Source organism: Phascolarctos cinereus, unplaced genomic scaffold (assembly GCF_003287225.1).
Source record: "Phascolarctos cinereus isolate Bilbo 61053 unplaced genomic scaffold, phaCin_HiC Scaffold_4;HRSCAF=312, whole genome shotgun sequence".
NCBI lineage: Eukaryota > Metazoa > Chordata > Mammalia > Diprotodontia > Phascolarctidae > Phascolarctos > Phascolarctos cinereus.
The window spans coordinates 237,726,943-237,749,526 of NW_027555847.1; the positions used below are offsets into that span (position 1 = coordinate 237,726,943).

The 22,584-nt window shown below is 34.8% G+C and overlaps 1 protein-coding gene across 1 annotated transcript in view; it reads left to right on the top strand.

The window, feature by feature from the left end:
• Positions 1-22,584, top strand: part of CEP120 (centrosomal protein 120) — a 107,992-nt gene that overhangs the window by 68,781 nt on the left and 16,627 nt on the right. Inside the window, exons 14-17 of the mRNA XM_021009556.2 lie at positions 2,548-2,637; positions 3,036-3,128; positions 14,237-14,398; positions 17,410-17,532. Of these exons, the coding sequence (XP_020865215.1) occupies positions 2,548-2,637; positions 3,036-3,128; positions 14,237-14,398; positions 17,410-17,532 (468 nt within the window). The remainder of the gene's footprint in view (positions 1-2,547; positions 2,638-3,035; positions 3,129-14,236; positions 14,399-17,409; positions 17,533-22,584) is intronic.

A 22,584-nucleotide genomic window follows, 5' to 3' on the forward strand; every position in this document is an offset into this window, starting at 1 on the left:
TGTGTGTGTGTGTGTGTATGTATGTATGTATCTCCCATCTACATAGATCATTAAAGATGCTTTGAAAGATGTAACAACAAAACCCTGTTCAGTGACCCTCTGATAATAAATATAGGTTAACACTTAGGCCTAGAGGACACAATTTTGAACACAAACACACACAACAGCAATTTTCAAGTCTCTGAAGGTCTGCCATATAGGAGAGCTGGACTGTTCTGCTCAGCCCCACAGGGCAGAAGCAAGAACAATGGAGTGTGTGTTTCACAGAGGAAGATTTTGGTTTAATGTAAAAACAGAATGGAAGAGCTAAATGCTTTTAATTGTAGCCCAAGCTCTGTATTTAGTACTGGGGATACTAAGCAAACACAAGACAATCTTGCTCTCACAGAGCTTATGCTCTTATTTGAGAGCGGGACTGCTTCTAGGAGAATGCAGCAGCAGGGAAGGCAGCAAGATCTTTGTAGGGGGCAGGGGCAGTACAGATGGCAGTGGGTGTGAACAGCCATGTCCACTCTGCAGCTAGAAGGTGGGAGATGCCTGAGCCCCAACCCTTGGGAAAAATACCCAATAAACATGAGAGCTTCCCAAAAAATAAATGAATAAATGAATATAGGTCATACATAAAACAAGGAGATGTAGTCTACCCAAATGCATTCCACCACTGGTGGAAGGAGATCCAAGGCAGAGTTGAAGCAGAAGATGGATTCCCTGTGCCTGGTGAAATCCTCTAGATCAGTGGTATCAAACTCAAATAGAAGCAATTCCCTGCAGGCTACATATTGACTTAGAAAACTACAAATTAATATTATCTGTGTTATATTTTTATTTTGTTAAAACATTTTAATCTGGTTTTGAGGGAGCATTGGAGGTCCTGTTTGACTCTTTTGCTCTAGATATTTCTGTTTGTGGATCACGTTGTGGATCACGTTGTACTGATTCATTCCATCAAGCCCCAGGGCACAGCAGAGAATCTGAAAGAGGTCTGTAAACAAAAAAGTTTGGCCTGGATGCAGATTGTCTATTGCCTAAATTTCAACATCCATTTGGATGGACACCATTTAGAGCTTGTTCAAAGTGTTAGTACAGATGGACAAGGAGCTCAGCCCAGAGTTGATAAGAAAGATAAGAGCAAATTGCTTTTAGGATATTACAGAGCTCTTTTACTTGACCCTAAGCTTCCTATGAAAGCAAAGGCCTGTCTTTTCAATACTAACATTTTGCAAAGTGTTGCTATGTGACAGTGAGTCATAGAATACCACTGTCTCCAAAGAATTATAGATGAAAACCACACAGAGGGCATTTTTGAGGTCCGTGTAGGGCAAGTGCAGGCTATAACTTAGGGAGAAACTGTGATAAAAACAAAGTAAAGGATGTTATCAAGGAATTCAGTGGCATAAAGAGAAAATGGATAGGTTATCGGGCAAGAATGAGGAATGACAAGTGGATAGCCAGAATATCCCACTGGCTGGTGGAAGAAAGCAAGGAAGGGCTTCAACATATAGGCCAGACTGCTTTACGGTGAATCTTTGGGAGAACATGGTCAGAAGTTCTAGGATGAGTAGGAATGGGTAGTATTCTGTATCTCTGATGCAAATACCCAAAACATTGAGGTCACAGATCCATTTGAGTGTGCTAATAACTTAACATATAAATATTAGGGGTTTTTTTTCTATGCTATTTCTGCTTCTTAAATATATCATACAGTTAAACCTCATTTCCTGGGCAGTTTTTACTGATTCCATAGGATCTGAATATTTGTACAGTTGGACTGATTACATTGCTTTGTGGTCCAGTCTTCTTTGCTTTGTTTTTATTTAACCAGCATATATACATATATATATGTATATGTATATATATATATGTGTATATATATATATACATATATATATACATAATATATATATATATACATATATATATATATATATACACACACACACACATATAGTCCCACTGGGGCCTTATATTTTCCTTTCTCATAATAGAATGTTTTATAGCTTTTAAAATGACAGTGAAAAATGTTTGTGAATCAATTCAGCAAACATTTATTTAGTCCCTACTATTTGTACAGAATTGGACTAGGCTCTGGGGGCACAGAAACTACAATAAAAAATAGTTTCTGTCTACAAGGAACCCAAATCAGTTGTGCAAGGGCTCCCTCTTACCTGCCCCACCTCAAAATATCCAGGGCTACTTCAAGGCCTAGAAAATTAAGCCAGGGAAATTGTGGTAGGATTAATTTCCTTTAATCTTTAGGCCTTTTTCAGAGGACTGCTAATAATTTAGGATGATCTGCTCTAAAGTAAGTTTCTTTATAGTACTAACATTGTATATTCAAAAATAAGAGGCCTCGTACTCTGCTGAATGATGCTTACAGAAACTCTTACATAATTTAACTACCACATTTTTTTAAAAGTTTGAGTTAGAATGTTTAAAGAAATCTTTTGGAGATAACTGTTTTATGTTTAGCTTAAATAGAACTACATGATTTTATTCAAGATTGTTTTTGTTTCTGTTTTTTTCCTGACCATGCTTTTTTTTCAATAGCTGAAAAAGAGGGAACTAGCTCACATGCAAGCGCTGGCAGAGGAATGGAAGAAAAGGGATAGAGAAAGAGAATCATTAGTAAAGAAAAAGGTAATAAAATTATGTATGAACTGGTCCTTATTTATTGTAAGCATGTTTGTAACTGTATATCTTTTCTCACCATTTTTTGAGTTTTTTTTTTAAAGCTAAAAAAGTCAGGGGCAGCTAGGTGGAAAGAGCACCAACCCTAAAGTCAGGAGGACCTGAGTTCAAATCTGGCCTCAGACCAAACACTTGACACTTACTAGCTGTGTGACCCTGGGCAAGTCACTTAACCCCAATTGCCTAAAAAAAAAAAATCTAAAAAAGTCAAGAAAGTATATTGTTTCTGTTCACTGATATTTCTCTAATTTCTGTGATTCTAAGATTTATATAAAGCTTATAATACAATATTATCTTTAAAATTTCTTAGGAAATTAATATAATAACTTTTTAAATATAATTTTCAGGTAGCAGAATACACTATTTTGGAAGGAAAACTTCAGAAAACTTTAAATGACTTAGAGAAGCGTGAACAGCAGCTTTCCAATGCAGAATCAGAGGTATACCATACATATACTTAATTTTAGAAGAGCATTTATCAATGTTCATATAGCATACTTCGTTGTAATCTGGAATTCTAACAGCATGAACAAAATTGTTGCTTTCACATTCACAATATAACTTCTGTGTTTTGTGATAAGAAATAGGTGAAAAAGTTATTTTCAGTATGAACCAGTAATCTTTCCCTTATAATTCCCATAGAAGCATTATGATTTTTTATGGAATAAGGAAGAGTTAATAGGTGAGGGAGATTGAAGAGAGGAAATTACAGGTTAAATATGAAGCAATTTATATTTCTGGTTCTTTCTCAAATTATCTTTCACTAAACAAGAAAATTCATGAAAACAAGGAGGCAAAAAGAGCCACCACAGGGACAGTTAAAGAGAGCAAAGATTTAAAGTAGTCTTACAGACCCTGTTTTATTCTTGTGGTGAACAGTTAAAAATTATCATTATCTCTTATTAAATAGAGACAGCAGCCTCCTGATTGTAGTCTGTAGTCCAAACAAGCAGACAAATGACTGTAACAGCATTACAAATTATCTGATAAGACAATGGGACTGTGAGCTTCAAGGTGGCTTCTGGAAGATGAGTATATATGTAACTTGCAAAATCCCTAGAATTTGTTAACATAGTAACAGTTGAGAAAAAGTAAGAAAAATATAAACTGAGTGAGATACCTCATGTAGCTAGATTTATATCTTTGCTTTAGTTGATTTTAAAATAATTTGGAAACAGTTTGACTTGTGTGAGGAAAAAAAGTTCATTTCAGGTTCTCTGTACCTCAATCACCAGAAAGAAAATAAGCTACCCTAGGCACCAGAAGTTGCTTAGACTCAAAATGCAGGCACATTCCCCAAAATCCACACCATAGATGTGTCCAAGTAGTTCAAAGTATAGAGTGAAAGACAAAATCATACACTATGCTTTTTTTTTACTAGAGTTGTTTTTTTTAAATAAGATATTGGATTGAACTTTTATTTCCTCAGATGAATAGTAACAAGGTGGCCCATTTTTCCTATGTTAAGCAGATTATCTACTTAATTTTCCTATTCCACTTTCCTCTCTGTTCATATTGAGATAATTTCAGAAAGAAATACATAGGTTTCAATGTTTATATTTTATTTTAAAATATTACCATTTATACTTTTTACAAATGCTAATATAGTTGCTAGAGTAACTGGTATCAAAATGGGTGAATATGTGTCTGTTTCATTCATGTTTTACACAAAGTACTAAAGTGTAGTTTAAAGAAATAAATATTTGAGATAAGAAAAATGGCAGATAGGAAGTTCTGGCAAAAAAGAATCCAGTGTGGTTTAATTTGTAGAGAATAATGAGCTAGAAAATAATAGAGGGGAAGATCTCAGAAGTACTTGATTAGTAGTTTTTAATTTGTCAGGCAATTAGAATCCATTGTCAGTTTCTGAACAGGGGAGTGACAAGATGAAAACAACTATTGAAGGATGAAAGCTTTTCCTAATTGACTTCTCAGGATAGAACAAGTAAGTAGGTCCTGGGCAGAGATATTAATAGTGTTGTTAGCCAAGACATTGTGATTCCTGTCCTATTCTCAGCTCTTCTTGAGTAAGGGAGGCCAAACACACATTCAAGAGAGAACAAAACATAAAGGCCTAAATGGAAATAACATCTGATCTCATGCTTCCTAACTAATTTTCCATACTGCTTCTTGGTGCATGTCTACATTTCTAACCTTCTAGCATGGATTTTATCAAACAATATTAACTGTGGTAGATTTTTATTTTTCTGTTGTGAACAGGAGATGTCAACTGTGGTTCATGGGATTTTTTTTTTGTCCCCACTAAAGTTGTCTCTCGAGTAAGCTGTTTGAGACCAATGCTGTGTTATTATTACTTATACCTTATTTATCAGTTAATCAGTAGGCATTTATTAAATACTTATTATATACTAGCCACTGTGCTAAATTCTTGGGATACAGAAAGGGGCAGAAGTCAGTCTTTTCCCTCAGGTTGTTTAACACTGTGTAATTAAATTCAGCTTATAAATTTTAGCCAAGCAGCATATTTTAAACCCATTTAGCTTCTAAAAACCTAGTAGATGTTTTGATTCTGAGAAGTTGCCTCATATGTTTGCTATTTCATTTATTTTATTGGGCTCTTGTTTTTAATCCCCAAAAAATTCAGGAACCAGTTCTTTAGATCTATTTGTTCAATGAGTAAATGCTTATTCAAAAAAAATCCTTCTGCAATTATCACAGATCCTAATATTCAGCCTTGGTTTTGCTTTGTTTTTTCAAATGGGATTTTTTAAGGGTGATGATAAGACTTGGCCAAAAGCCAGGCATTTTCCAGTCCAAAGAGGAGAATACCTTTATCAAACATTGATTTTACCTTCCTTTTTCCCATGGTGGACCTTAATAACAAAAACATTGTTGAATAACTCCTTGAATATTAAGGACGTTTTTATGCTTTTTATCATATGCTATATATTACCATGAAGCCTTATGCTATATTATATAGAATAAAGTGAATGTATTTGAATTTATGATCCATAATGGCACTTTGATTGCTGTCCATTCTAGAGAACAAAAACCAGTTCCCTGAGAGCACTGGTATTTCCAGGGAAGGGAGAGGGACAAATGTAGTTTCATAATATAGATGTTCTCTGGATTGTGGGAAGAAGGCAGTGTATTAGGTCCTAGAGGAAGCTAAATCCCCCAGAAACACCCAAAGAAAAATCTACCAGAAGGAACAGTGTTAAAACCAAAGAGAATCAACTATAGACTCTTCCTTCTAGTCCACGACTATAAAATTGTTTTTAAAAATTAAGGGGGGGGGGGCAGCCAGAATCCTGTGGAAGGTCTGAGCAGAGATAAACTAAGATAGGTGTAAGGCTAAGCTTGCAAGCAGCAAGGTCCCATAGTAGGAGAGAGATTCAAACTAACAACCATTGCAAGACCAATCCTGAGCCTCAACTTCAGCAGAAGACAGGATCAGAGCAGCATTGATGATAATGATGAAACAGTATACCAAAATTTCTGGAATGCAACTAAGGCAGCTCTTTGGGGAAAAATTAAATCCCTAAAGACATACACTAACAAAATACAAAAGAGGATTAATGAATTGAATATGTATTTTTTAAAACTTAAGAGCCAACAAAAGCAAACCCAAAGTAAACACAAAAGAAATAGTTATTGAAAATTAGAGGAGAAAAAGTAGCTAAACAAAAAGATTATATTAATAATAAAAGTAACAGTTGTTTCTTTGTAAAAAAACTAATAAAATTGATAAGCCTTTAGCTAACGAGATTAAAAAGAAGAGGGCAAAAAAAATCACATCAACAAAATAGCAAAGGAACAAGTTAAAGTCACAATACCAGAAGAAATAAAATATTAGCAGTTATTGTGTACTGTTATAAACTAACAAAACTTGAAATCACACGCAAATAGAGGAATACTTTCAAAAATATAAAATAATCTCAGAAAAGCAAATAGAACTAGCTATAAAGGAAAAAATTTCCTAATCCTGATGGTTTCACAGAATTCTTTCAAGTTTTTAAAGAACAATTAATACCAGCACTGCACCAGTTATTCTCAAAAACTGAAGAAGAAAGCACTCTAACAGGCTCCTTTTATCAGACCAATATAGTCTTTAATATCTAATTCAGAGAAGGATAAAGCACAGGAGAACTATAGACCAATATAATTAAAGAATGTTTAAAATCCTGTAACCAGACTATAGAAATTCATCCTAGAAATCATTTATTATGACCAAGTTGGATTTATGCTAAGAATGTAAGGATGTTTTTCAACATTAGAAAGACAACATAATTTATCATATTAAAAATAAAATTATCCAAAATTATATAATTCAGTAAACAAAATACCTTTGACAAAATAAACATTCACTTATACTAAAAAACCCTACAAAGTATAGTCATAGAAGGAACTTTTTTAATATTTTTAAAAGTATCTAAAACCAAAAGCAAACATCATATGAGGTGGTAGATCCCTAGAAGCTTTCCCAATAAATAACAGAAGTAAAGATAAGGGTGCCCACTTTCCCCGCTGTTATTACATGTAGTTCTATAAGTGCTAGCAATAACAATAATGAGAGAAATTAAAGGCATTAAGATGGGCAAAAAGAAATAAATTCCCCATTTACTAGCGACACGATGATTTACTTAAAAAATTCAGGGGAATCTGCAGAGATACTAGTTGAGGCAATAACTTTAATAAAGTTGTGAACTACAAAATACACTCACAAAAATCACAAAATAATTATAACAAAATCCAAGAGTCAGTAATGGAAAGAGAAATTCCATCCCAGATAACTGTAAAATACATAAAATATTTGAGGATCATCTGCCAAAATACACAAAATGCATCTACAGACTCGGTTACAAAGTGTTCCTTAAACCTAGAAAGCAACTTAAATAGCTGGAGGAATAATCAAGTGCTCACGGCTGATCCATAGCAATGTAATTTAAAATGACAATGCTACCAAAGTTAATTTATAGTTTTAATGCTATCCCAATCGAACCAACAGCTTTGTAAAACTCAATAAAATAATAACAAAATTCATTTAAAGAAACAAAATATCTAGAATATAATAGGAAATAATGAAAAGGAGGTAGGAATGAAGGAAGACTAGCACTTCCAGTCCTCAAACTATATTCTAAATCAGTAATCATCAAAACTACTTGGTATTAGTTAAAAAATAATAGAACAATACATCATTTGAACCCATTATACAAGGTAGAATCAGAAACAATGAATTTCATAACTCAGTGTCTTATAAACCTGAAAACACAAATTACCTAACTCCCTGTTTGGTAAAAACTGCTAGAAAGCAATCTGAAAATTAATTTTAGATGAGCAACTAAGACCATATTCCACAATAAATTCAAAATTATCTAACATTAAGTATTAAAAAAGAGATCATAAACCTTTACAACTATGAGAAAATAAATTCTTAGCCGAACAAGGGAAGGAGGCAATTACAAAAAAATAAAACTGGTGATTTTGATTATATGAAATAGAAAAGCTTTTGCACAAACAAAATTAATATATCTTGGTTAAGAAGAGAAATAGTCAAACGGAGAAAAATATCTTTGTATCAGATTTCTCACATAAGGTCTTTATATCCAAGATATGTTGACAACTGCAGGTAATAATCAATAAACATTTATTAAGCACCTACTATGTGCCAGACAGTGCTATGCACTAGGTATGCAAAAAGAGGCAAAAAAACAACCCTTGGCCTCAAGAATCTTACAATCTAATGAGGGAGACAACACACAAACAAATATATAAACAAAGCAAGCGATATACAGGATAAACGGAAGTAATTAATAGAGGGAAGGCACCAGAATTAAGCCTTGTGGGACAGGCTTCCTTTAGAAGTTGGGATTTTATTTGAGCCTTTAAAGAACCTGGGGATCAGTAGGCAGAGATGAGGAAGGAGAGCATTCCAGACAGGGTAACAGTCATAGAAAATGCCCAGAGCCAAGAGATGGAGTGTCTTGTTCATAGAACAGTCAAAAGGCCAGTGTCACTGGATTGAAGAGTATGTGTCAGGGAATGAGGGAAAAGATTGAAGGTAGCAGGCTAGATGATGAATGCCAACAGAGCATTTTGTATTTGATCCTGGAGGTATTAGGGGCTCCCAGAGTTTATTTAGTAGGGGGATGACTTAGTCAGACCTGTGTTTTAGGAAAATCACTTTGGTGGCAGAATGGAGAATGAATTGTAGTAGAGGGAAACTTTGAGGCAGTCAGACTTTGTTGTTGAGTCATTTCAGTCACGTCCAATTCTTCATAACCCCATTTGGGGTTTTCTTGGCAAAGATACTGGAGTGGTTTGGCATTTCCTTCTCCAGCTCATTTTACAGATGAGGAAATTGAAGCAAACAGGGTTAAATGACTTGCCCAGGGTCACACAGCTAGTAAGTGTCTGAGGCTGGATTTGAACTCGGGAAGATGAGTCTTCCTGATTTCCAGACCTGGTGCTCTATCCACTGCACCACCTAGCTGTGGTCAGACTTAGTTATTGTGGTAGTTTAGGCATCACATGAAGAGGGCCTGCACTAGAGTGGTGATGTGTCAGAGGAGAGAAGGTGTGTTTGAGAGATGTTGCAAAGGGCTTAGCAACAGATTGTATATTTGGGGATGTGGAGGGTGAGAAATGGTGAGGAGTTCAGGATAACCCCTAGGTTGTGAACCTGAGGGACTTGGAGGATGGTAAAAAGGAAGGTAGGAGCAGGGAGGGTTTAGAGGGAAAAACATTGAGTTCTGTTTTGGACGTGTTTAGAATGTCTTATGGGCAAACACTCTGAGATGTCCAAAAGGCAGTTGGAAATATGAGATTAGAGGTCAGCAGAGAAGTTGGGCCAGGATAAGTAGATGTGAGAACCATAAGCATAGAGATGATAATTAAATCCATAGTTGCTGATGAGATTACCAAGTGTAGTCACATAGAGGGATAAAAGAAGAAGACTGGGAAACACCTATGGTTGGAGAATGTGATCTAGATGAGGATCCAGCAAAGGAGACTGAGAAGAAGTGGTCAGATAGGCAGGAGGAGAACTAGGATAGATATGTATACGTGTGCATACTCAACACTTCGTGTCTACCACATAGTAGGTGCTTAATAAATGTTTACTGGATTGGACTCTGTTGATTTGGACTTTAAGATACCATATGATAGTAATGTTCTAGTAGATCCTTCCCTTCCTCCTCAAAAGAAATTCAAATAATCTTGGTTGTCTACTGATACCCAATATGAGTATAAGTTTCAGAGGGTCAAAATTAGGTTTGACATAAGGAGAAATTTCTTAACAACTGCCTATCCAGAAGTAGAATGGACTGCTTTAGGAGGTAGTAGGTTCCCTCTATAGGAGGTCTTCATGAACGAGTTGTATGGCCATTTATTAAGTATATTGTATAAGGGATCCTCACTCAAGTATCATTTGAATTAAATGGCCTTTTCAGTCCCTTCCACTTCTGGATTCTGTGATGAGAACTGGAACATTACTACTCTGGTTCCCAGGAATCTATGTGACACAAAGCTGGGGTTTGTGATCCTTCAGTGTGAAAAGGGGAAGATGAGTGGCATTCCAGCCTTCTGTGATAGGAAATCAAGGAATTATTCTTTCATTCTATCTTTCATCCATTATGGCCCAGCATTTGCCTGATTCCACTCATCCTATTGCTGTGCAAACCCCCAGCTTCCCCTCTTCTGAACCCTTCAAGGCAACCTCTGCCTGAGCAGCCACAGTGGCAGCTGCACAGGTGCCATTAGGAATTTGTGAACTGGCCTAGTTTTAGGCATGGTCTAGAATAGTTGAGACGAGTAGTCATGATGGATTACAATCTATGTTGCAAGTTCTTTTTTTGTACCTCTCACAACCCCCATTGTACTCTTCTCTTTGTCCATGCAGCTACCACCCTAGTTCAGACTCTCTTCACTCTCACCTGAATTATTATAATGACAAGACTCTTTCCCTTCCTCTCCATCCTTTCACACTGCTTCCAAAAAAATTGTCTTAAAATGCAGTACCAAATGTATTATATATAAGCTCTAGTGCATCCCTGTGGACGCTAGCATCAAATCTAAACTCCTATTTGGCATTGAAAGCTCTTCCCAACCTGGCCTCAAACTACCTCACCAACTTTATTATGAATTACTCCCCTTCATTGGGAAAGATATAGACATGAGAAAGTCATTTCAGACACTGGAGACAGCCAGTGAAGAGACTACATAGACTGAGACATATATGTAAGAGGCAGAAAAAGCCAGTTTGGCTGGATCATAGTGTGAGGAGAGGGGGCAGAAGGAGGGGGATGCAACATACAGTGAGACTGGAAAGATAGGTTAAAGCAAGATTGTGACACTATTCAGAGGAGTTTATATTCTAAACTAAAGGCAATAGGGAATCGCTAGAATTGATCGAACAGCTCAGTGACTTGATCAAATCTGCACTTAAGTAAAATCACTTTGGAAGCACTATGTAGGATAGATTTCAGTGGAGAAACTTGAGGTAAGGCAACCAGTGGGGAGACTTATTCCAGTAATCTAGGCAAGAGGAGATGAATGCCTTAGTTAAGATAGTTGGCTGTGTAAATAAAAAGAAGAGGTTGAATGTGACATGTTTTAGCAATAGAAATGGCATGACTTGGTAACTGATTAGACATGTGATGTGAGAGCGGAAGAGTCCAGGATAGCAACAAGATTATAAACCTGGGAGACTAGAAGAATGGTGGGGCCTTTGTCAGATATCGAGAAGTTTGGAAAAGGAGTGAGTCATTGTAGGGGAGACAGGCAAAAGAGAGTATGTTTTATTTTTTTATTTACACTCTTTTGTATATATTGACATAAGAAGCCATTCCCACCTCAGACACATTCTGGCTATGGCTGTGTGACTCTGGGCAAGGCACTTAACTTCTTAGTGCTCTAGGCAACTCTATAAGCTTATAAGTTGCAGAGAAGGCACCAACTTTCGTTGGTATATATATACTTATCATAGCCACATTAGAATGTAAACTCCTGACAAGTAGAGATTATTTCATTCATTATATTTGTATCCTAAGCACCTAAAAAAATATCCACATTTAATAGGGACTTAATTAGTACTTGTCAATGGATTGAGTTCTCTTTTAGACATGTTGAGTTTAAGATGACTTGGGAGAATTCAGTTTGAATGTCCAATAGGCAATTGGTAATGTGAGACTGAAGCTCAAGGAAGAGACTAGGGTTGAATATATAGATCTTTGAATAATTTTCAGAGATGATAATTAAATTCATGGAAGCTGATGGGCTCACCAAGAGAGTGAGTATAGAGAAAGGAGGACTAGGACAAAGCCTTATTTGATACTCACAGTTAGGGATCATAACATGGATGATGCTCCAGAACTGAAAAGGAAAAGTCAGACAGGTAGAAAGAAAAAAGTAATGAGATTGGAAGCCAAAAAGGAAAAAACAATTAAGGGAAGTAAGGTAATGAGTGTAGATAGCATTTTCTAAGACTTTGGCTGAGAAATTTAGAGGTACAGAATCATAGCTTAAGGACATGGTAGGGTGTAGCAAAGTTATTTAAGAATTATGTGGTCTGGGACATGTTTCAAGGAAGTAGGGAAGGAACTGTTGTAGAGGGAGAGGTGGAAGATTAGATTAATGGGGAATGATTGAAGTCATATTCTTTTGGAGATGGTGGAAGATAGGTTCAAACACGTATATAAAGGGGCTAGAATTGTCAAAGAAAAGGGCTATTTATTTGTAACTTGTTGGGAATGTTATAGTTGATATTCCTTTCTGTGATGGGTTGTTAGATGGCTACTGACATCTTTTCCAGCTGAAAAATGCTGTGATTCTATGAGTCTGTTTTACCTCGTTCTTTTTAAACATTTTTATCAGTGACTTGGATAAAAGCATGGTGACAATTCAATTGATGATTAGTGTGTGCCAGGCACTGTGCATGGCATTAGGGATACAAAGAATAAAGCAAAAGCAGTCCCAGCCCTCAAGAAGCTTACTTTTTAATGTGGGAGACAAGAAGTGCACATAGAATACATAGAGTTGATAAGAAGGTGCTCTTAGAGGGGAAGACTAGCAGTTGGGGAGACCAGAACAGTACTTTGGTACAAATATGACACATCTGTCATGTTTTTATTTGTATCAGAGTCATTGTGTCTGTTACTCTGGCTTTCCTTTCTTCCTTCTGCATCACTTCATATAATTGTTTCCAGCTTTCTATGAAATCTTTAAATCTGTCATCCCTTACTGCAAAATAATATCTTATTACAATCATATGATATGATGATTAGCTTGTTCCTCAGCCCCCCAATTGTTGGTTACTTATTTTGTTTCCAGCTTTTTTGTTATTACAAATAGTGTTGTTATGAATATTTTTGTACATATCGGTCTCACTGTCTTTAAAATCCTTGGGACATAAATCCTTGAGTGCAGTCACTGGGTCAAAAGTTTATTAACTGTTCATGTACAGTTCCAAATCGTCTTCCAAGATGGTTAGGTCAGTCCACAGTCATACCACTTATGTATTCCAGAGGTTCCCAAAATGGGTGATACTTCCCCCTGGGGGGCACTGGAATGATACAGGAGGAGGGCAGTAGTAGCCTTGGGTGCAATTGGGGGGTTTTGAATAAAAATAAAGGAGTGATAGAAGCATAAGGAAAGAAGAGAAGAAAATCTTGAAAAACCATTTCTACATGTTTCATCATCTGTTGTGTAACAGAGTTAAAGTTGTAGTGATTACATTATTTTACAAATAAACACACAAAATGCAAGTTATAACCCATCAGTGGTCAAGTCTGCCAACAGGTCTTGACAAGGAAGTGTTGGTAGGCAAACTTGTCGCAAATTGTCAGGAAGTCCAGCATGCATCAGCAGGAATATGTGTTATGTAATGACTTGTCTACAATATGATACTATACGGTTACCTGATGCAGTATCACATCATCAAAATTTCAATGTAGGGAAAAAACCCACAAATTTACAATAATTTATTAAATATAAAATGAATTATTTTTAAAAAAATATTTACTTTTTTGAAATGATACAAATTTTTTTTTTAAAACCCACTAAAGGGTTAAAGAAAGTAGATTTCTGGGGTAGAGCAGGGTAGGGGCGAAGAGATGCTGAATAATTTTTTTTAAAGGGTGCAGTAAGCCAAATAAGTTTGGGAACCTCCATATTAAGCTAATACATTTTTCCATCTTTTAAAGTCTTTGCCAATTTGATGGGTGTCTGAGTTGATATTCATAAAGTTTTTTTTAATTTGCATTCCTCTGATACTGATTTTGAGCAATTTTTAGATGATTATTTGTAGTTAGCCATTTCTTCTTTTGAAAAGTTTTTCATATCCTTTGACCATTTATTTTAATATGTTGTTTTCTCATTCTAGAGTTTATTTAGTTTTTATATAATCATAATTATGTTTTATCTTTTATAATCTCCTTTATTCCATGTTTGATCATAAATTATATCTCTATCAATGCTTGTAAAAATATAACCTTCCATTCTCATTTCTTTTATAATATGAATTTTAATATTTAGGTTGTTTATCCATTCAAAATTTGACACTTCTTCACAAAGATATATTTATTTTAAGCTACAAAGAAAGAAGAAAGAGCTGCACTTAGACCATGAAAGAAACCTTCAGGAACTTCAGGATTCTATCCGGAGAATCAAAGAGGAATGTGCTCATCAGGTGGAGTTGGAGATATCAAAGATGAAGCAACTGGAAGGGGAAAAGCAACGACTTCAGCAGCAGGTTAGAGAACATTGGCAAACTGTGCCCTCGAACCCTATTAAATGTAATTGGGAATGTTTAACAAGGTAAACCAAAACACAAACAGCATAGATAATGCTAATAGGTGGTTTTCTAAGTCAATATGTGGCCTTCAGGGACCATTTCTACTGAAATTTGACACCACTAGTGCAGTAGATACATTGTCAAACATGGGCTTACATCCGGCCTCTGATGGTAACCATGTAACCATGGTCAAGTCACTTAATTTTTCTGAGCCTCAGTGTGCTCATCTTTAAAATGAGAATAATAATAATAATAATGATAATGATAATACCTGTTATACTTATCTCAAAACGTTATGAAGTTCAAATGAAATAACATGTGTAATGTTGTTTGCAGTCCGATAAGAATGCCAGATATTATTATTACTATTTTTTATTTGTTGAGAGAGTTTATTTCCTTTTTTGGGAGAATAATAAATGGATGGGGAAATTCAATTAAAAGTGATTTTGTTTTATAGTATTCGTTCATCATTATGATTCATAGTTACTCCTTTAATTTACACTTGCTTTTTGAAGTTGCAAGATAAAGATGGTTTGCATCTGGTAGGTTTTATTTTTCATTTCTTCATAGCTCTTTATATGAAACTTCGTCTGACCAATTCCATATGGTAGGAAAAACATCTAATGCTTTTAATTTGAAAAATATTCTAGCATAGTACATATTTAATAGATAACTCTTTGAAATTTTGAAACACGAAATAGAATTCTAAACAATACTAGTAAAAACAAGTGAGACATGGCTTTCCTTTTGAATTTGGATTGTTGTTAGTGTATATTTTTGTTTTATAAAAGTTTCTTTTAAAATCTTAAATCTTCAGTATTATTGTTTTGTATCCTTAAATTGTGGAGGGATTTTCTTTGACCATTAAAAAAATTTTTTTTAAAATAACGAGTCAACTGATTTTGATCTTCTTTAGGTAAATTAAAGCTGAAATGCTATGCAACTATTGCTGGTATGAACATTTTACCATTTTATGTTTTTATTTTATTTTCTTACAAGACTATATATACTAAGTTCATTTCCCTCACCTTTCTCTACTCTAAACCCATACTGAGATGTTTTGATTCTTTAGTGGAAAATTCATTTCAGGAATATTGCATTTATTTGAATTATCACACTTGTGGCAATTTTTGTCATCTAGAATGTAACAAGTAACATAGAAGTAAACAAAAAAGGCCTTTGAGAAGCCAAAACATCAAAGCCTGTCTACTTTACTTGTAACTGAAGACTTCACTTGGCCTGTTCATTTTTTATTTTCTATACAATTGAGACAAGCTTTGTTGTTGGGAAAGAGACTTTTTAAAGCTAAGGCAATAAATAGCAATGACAGCCTGACAGTAAATGCATACCCAAAAAGCACACCCAAACACTCAGGCCTCCTGCGATTCTTTTGTGAAAACCTCACCAAAAAATGCTTCAGTAGCCCCTGGAGATGCCATTGCGGAACACTGTAGTATAGGAAATGGCCTAACAGTACAGTATAATAATGGATAATTGTAATGATAGACCTGAGCTTTAGTCATTAATAAAAGGTTAAATCATGTTTGTTTCATTCAATTTAAGAAAATACTTAGGTATTTAAGATATTTTAGATTTTCACAAAAATATTTAAATTTATTTTACAGTATGACAGGAGTAAGTCTGTAGCTTATTATCAATAGCAAGAGAAGTGCTATGAAAGATATCATCATCAAATATACGTGCAACTGGAATAGAAGGTTGGCCAGTCATAGTGAGATTGAAGGGATAACAGTCTGAGTACTGTACAGGTACCCAAAAACCATAGAGTGAATCAAAGGAAGCCTTTTTATGGAAAAGAACTATAGGGGATGAGGAGATGTGGAGGGGTTGTGACCTGCATTTAAGGAAGAAGTATCTAGACTGAAGAAATCACAAATATATCAAAGTATCAGAGCTTAAAAGGGTGACTTAAAAGGGTAATCTGGAAAATTCAATTTGTTCCTCAATTGAAACTACATAAAGGATTTTTTAGTATACTATTCAGTTAGAGATGTTTCTAACTTTGGGATAAAATAAAAATCTAATCTTCTCAGACTTTCTTTAGAGTTACTGTATAGGTTCCACATTGGTTAGACATTTTCTGTTTCAAACGCAGTGGAGTGTAAAGGCTTAGAGACTTGATCATTGGTTTAATTAATGACATATTTGATATATCCATAAATCAATTAAGAAAATATCTTATTTCATAGTAGTGCTTACCAAAAAATTCTTAAATTTCGAATTTACTTTTGTGTAACTTTATATTGTGTATTTTGAGGAAGGTTATTTTATATAATGCTTTAGGTCTTTATTATTTTTACCACTAACAATAATGACTGACATTTTATAGCACTTTTAGGTTTACAGAGTACCTTATAAATATTGTTTCATCTGTTCCTTATAACTGCTTCACAAGATACGTAACTACATCTATTATCCTCATTTTACAAATGAGGAAAGTGGTTCAGAAAGATTGAGACTTGCCTGTGGTCACACAACTAGTTGAGTATTAGAGACAAGATTCAAGTCAAATCTTTCTGTCTCCAAATCCATCACTCTCTTCATCTCACCTTGCTAATTTTCATAATTTACAGATTTATATTATCTTTTGATTTGACTTGTTTATTATCTTATCCTGTTATCTTTGTCATCAAATTCATAAAAATTATAACACCACTGAATTTTCTATTTCTAAGAAGTATATTCTATTAAGTCAAGAAACCTAAAGAAGGTCTTGTTAAGAGTGAATTTTTAAAATTCTAAAACTTAACTGAAAATTATCTTGACACTTTCTCTAAGAAGCACTATACTTGAAAAAGATTTTTTTGTGTCTGTTTTTAAAAAGAAGTTCATTTACCAAATTAAAATAAGCTGTGGCTGATCTGAGTTTTGTCATATTTTATTTATATATTATTATTAACTTAAGTGGATGTTGTTTGAGGTTTTTTGTTGTTATCTTTTTACTATAGCTTTATGATGCTGAAATTAAATATAAAACTTTGGAAAAAGAATTCCAGCATTTCAAGGACCAACAAAACAGCAAACCAGAAATCCGTCTTCAGTCAGAAATAAATCTTCTCACCTTGGAAAAGGTACCTTAGTTAACTTACTACTGTATCACTGGGAATAGGTAAGCTAATTGAAGAACGCTAGTCAATAAATAACTTATACATGCTACTGACAGGCACATAAATCTAGAGTTGGAAGGGATGTTAGGAGCCATCTAATACAAACCCTCTCATTTTACAGATGAGGGAACTGAAGCCCAGAGAGGTGGGACTTAAACTGCTGTCCTTTCCACCAAATGCAGCACAGTTTCTGTTGTACCACACTGGCACTATTTCAGTGGAATATCTTACTATGTAAGAAGATTGCTTAAGTTACACTTTCAAGACTTGAAGACATTTGGAATTTGAGTGCTTTACATATTTGACTCTGAATTATCTGATTTACCCCTGTTATGCTGCAAATTCAACTTGCTTGTTTAAGTTACGGTTTAACAACTTTAGATATTTTAAGTGTTTTATTTATCCATCAAATATGTGTATCATTTGTAACACAGAAGAAGATCATGCATTCTTTCTTCTCATGGTCTGAGACTTAAAAAATTATGGAGAGAGTCATGAAAGTGTGCTGCTGAGTCCTTTACAAATTCAATTCATTTCAACTTATATGTAATACGTATTTTATATACAAAGCATTGTGATGATAGTAGAGATACAAAGGTGAAAAAACATCACAATCCTTGCCTTTAAAGAGTTTACCACAGTTATAACAATATAAAAAAAATGTGATGCAGTGTAGAATCTAATTTGACCTGAATTGAACCCTTACTACTATTACTCCGTAGTTTTTTTTTTTAAAGTTTCCATTAGCAGTAAGAATTGTTAAATGCTGGAGGATTGAAGGAGGATGAACACTAAAAAAAAACCATTAAAGTTGCTGGTTAGGAATTCATTCTAAACTTTTAGGAGTGGTGAAAAGTAGAAACCAACTTGTAACCCCAAGTGGGTGGGGTGAGGCATTGAATATATAAACTGTTCCCTTAATTTGTCATTGTTAGGTAAGGAAGGGGACTGTAGCTCCAAGGGTTAGCAGGCTCTAGGTGATAATTTTCTTTTCTTTCTTTTTTTCTTTTCTTTCCTTTTCTTTTCCTTTCTTTTCCTTTCTTTTCTTTTTCTTTCTTTTCTTTCTGTCTTCCTTTCTTTCTCTCTCTCTCTCTCCCTCTCTCCCTTCCTTCCTTTCTTCCTTTCTTCTTTTTAGAGGATAGGATAGATCTCAACATATTTGAAAGTAGGGGGTAAGGAGCCAGTGGATAGAAAGTTACAACAGGGAGAAAGGGATAAGTAAGAATGGGCCAAAGCCCCAGAGTGGGTGGGAGGAGATAAGACTGATAACACATACACACACAAACACACACAGAGGAAAAGAGGTTAGCCTTGGAAATCAAAAGGAATAGCTCATCTCTTGTGACAAGAGGAAAGGACAAATGGATGGGTCAAGATGCATACTTGAGGTAATGATGAGAGTATAGTGACAGGTATTTGGAAGTGAGAAGGAAGGAAGTTGAAGGGAGCTTTTGACTGATGGCCCTGATTTTCTTAATGTGTTAAGAGGTCAGGCTGTCTGCTGAGATCAAGGAATATTGAGGGTTTGTGAAGTATAGAAGAGTTTTGGAATAGTCGTGAGTAGTTCACTAGAAACTTAATAGGAATAAATGCGTTTCAGAGCTATAGTGAGGTCCCAGTAGAAATTAAATAATAGAAATTTGTAGTGGACAGGGTTTTAGTGAATTGTCATGATTTTTATTAACTAATCTGAACAGTCCAGGAGTAAGAACAGAACTAACAGACAGTGGTAGTAATCATAATTTGGAGATTAGCAATATGAACATGGCAGAGTGTCAAAAGGCGAAGGCACCATATGGTGCTAAGAAGTCAGAGTTGAAGATAGTGTGTGGATCAACCTGGATGAACAAACAACAGCCAAAAAGGGATTGATAGACCGGAAGATTAAGGAGTGGTTGAAGGAACAGAGATATCAGTAATGTAAAAAAGCACGTTCTGTTGATTTGAAAGAATGGAGGAGACAAAAGGTTGAACACAGGAGCTTAGGGTTTGGGAGTATAGCCTTTTTGAGTGATGATGGAAAAGTATCCATGTGTGTTAGAAGTAAAATGCAGATGGAAGTCTTTAATTTGAAAAAATTAAGGAACCTTGGGTTCTCAGTATTAGATTATCAGGGTAAATGTTGAAGTTGCTGAGCATGATAACAGGATTCTAGGTGGAAGAGAAAACTGTAAGCTGGTTGTCAAGATGGTAAATAAAGGTGAATGACTGTTCCAGAGGACAGTAGGGATGTATAGAAGGTGGCATAAGTGGATGATATAAACTTCAAAAAGGAGGCTTAGCTAAGTTGATGTTCCAGGAGAAGAAGAGGGTATCATAGATCAGGCCAACCCTTTCTTTTCAAGTAAGTCCTGGGGAATGGGAAAAGAAATAAACTCCATTGGAAAGGACTATGGGGAAAGTTGTGTTTTAGGGAAGACAGGTTTCAGTTAGAGTGATACTGTAGGGGATTAAGTTTGGAAAATCTTGCAAATGTAAGAGAATCTGATCAGCATAAAGTAGGGCATAATATAATGATATGAGTAGCAATAATAATAATAATAATAACTGACAGTTTTTGAAAGTTTGCAGAGTGGTTTGCATACATTATCTCATTTGTCCTTTAGAATAATCCCCTGAGATAAATATTATCCTGTTTTACAGTGGATGAAACTGAGAAGTTTCAGTGGCTTTGCTCAAAATCACACAGCTAGTAAATATCTAAGGCAAGATTTGAACTCAGATCTTCCTAAGTAAGAGAGGCAGCTAGGTAGAAAGTGGGAACTGAGCTACAAAGGAATGAGAATAAAGGAAAAAATTGTCACTGGGAAGGCACAAGGGGTTTACAGCTATGAAAGTAGTTTGAGATACAACAGGGATCTATGAAAGCAAGAGTTTAAAATTTAGGCAAGAGGCATGTATTACTAGCAGGGAAAGGAATGTAATAGTAGATAGGCTTATAACTTTTGTCTTCTGAGAAATTCCATAAAGGGACTAATGGATTAAGGGTTTTTGTTTGTTTAAACAAATACATAAGTATTTACTCAAAACAAATTGGACTTTGATCCTTCTCCTCCCCCTTCCCCCCCAGATAGTGTGTCTATATAAATATTACATTGTGATTAATTTTTAAAGTTAGCTATTTTCAAAAATCTTCCAACTTCAGGTTTAGTGGTAAAGGTAATAGATTCCTTCAAAGTGTTAGAAGATATAAGTAGATATAAATTTCTTTCTACACGTAAATGCTATATAACTAGTCCTTTTAGAAAATATTCAGAAACTGATTTGCAGATATCGTTATGGTGTGATGCCAGATACTGAAATCATTAGAAATATTTAGTTTCATCTTATAACTTAAATTGTAACTGTAATGGTACTGTCACTCATGTAAACACTATTAGATTGTAAACTTAAGGGCAGTGAACATAAATATCTGTCTCCCTAAAACCAGGCTTAGCGTCCTATACATATTAAATACTCAACAAATGTTGATTAACCTGGAAAATGAGAGGGTTGGACTATTTAGAGCCACTATCAAGGTCTAAAATTCTGTGACTCCCAACGACTGTGAATTTTCTTTTAATTGGGTAGGCTTTTATGTTCTTTTTGTGACTGTTTTCAAGATTTTTTGCCTCTAGGTGGTGCTGTAGGTTATATAACTAAGTGGTCAGGTTATATCTAGGTTTGATATTAAGATTTTATGTAATCTGTGCTTTTCATATTCCTTCTTATCAAAAAAAAATAATTCTTTATCAGTTAAAAAACTGACTGAGAATAATAGCATAAACAGCTAGAGTTTATGTAAAAAACTTGAAGCACATTTAAGGTACCCTCTCTGTCACTGACCTCACATTTTAAACATCTAATTCTAATGTAGTTGGTAGAATCAGTAATGATGATTGTATTTGCTCCTGCAAGGTAGTTATTATTCAGATAAAACATTAAAATCTTATTTATATTTTCCTCTTGAAAAACAAGACAAGCCAGCTTACAGCCAAAATCATAATGACCCTCTGGCTCAAGAGTGACTTTTTGTCCATTAAAGAGAAGTTTGTCATCATGCTGCTGGAGGTGAGGGAAAGAAGGAGAAGAAAATAGTAATATCAACCTGATTGGTACTCCTTATCACTTGACACTTCTCTTTTTATTCCCAATCTGCTCTTTGCTGTACAATGCCAGATAATGGAAGCCCTCAACATCTTTGTAATTGAGCTCGTATGTTAAGGGCAATTTTTTAAAAAATCGATCTTTTCTATTTAAATATCATGAAATGCTTTTTTAAACACGAAGGATTATCAGTATATTATAAAATCAGATATGCTTCCTTCCAATGATCATATTTTTCCAGGCCTAAACTAGCAGAATAGTAAAAGGTATTTGGGCAAAGGTTGTGACACAGGTAACCAGCTTTTCTCAAATCCTACAATTTTTTTTATCTAAATAGACACTATTAGGTGGCCTGAATTTTAGAGGAACAGTTTTCTTTATGTAATGTTTAACTTCATGTAATCTAGTAGGCCATTGGAAAATATTAAGTTCTGCCTTCTAGAAATTCTTACTGTCTTTTTATTATAAACAGGTATTTTAATTGATTCATTTATTCAGAAATGTTTATTCAACACCAGTTTTGTCCAAGTTACCGTCTTCTAATAATTATTGGGGACACAAAGATGAACACGACTCAACTCTTGCCTTTATAAGGCTTACAGTCTAGTTATAACTGTTTGAAAAGTTGGAATTTAAAAGTGATGTATGATAGGTACAGTGCTTTAGGGGTTCAGAGAAGCAGAGATTATGATTGGATGAGGGTCACATGCATTTGTGTTCAGTATTGCAAAATGGACAGAATTGAACAGCTAGAGAAGGGGAAAAAGGACATTTCAAGCAGAGGGAAAAATGTAAGAAGCAGATGGCAAAAAATGGGTGCAGGCAGTAGTCTAATTTGGAGCTAAGGGGATAGCAAAATATAAAACTAGATTCACAAATTGTTAGAGTAGAAAAAAACCTTAGAGATATTCTATCCCTACTACATGTCCA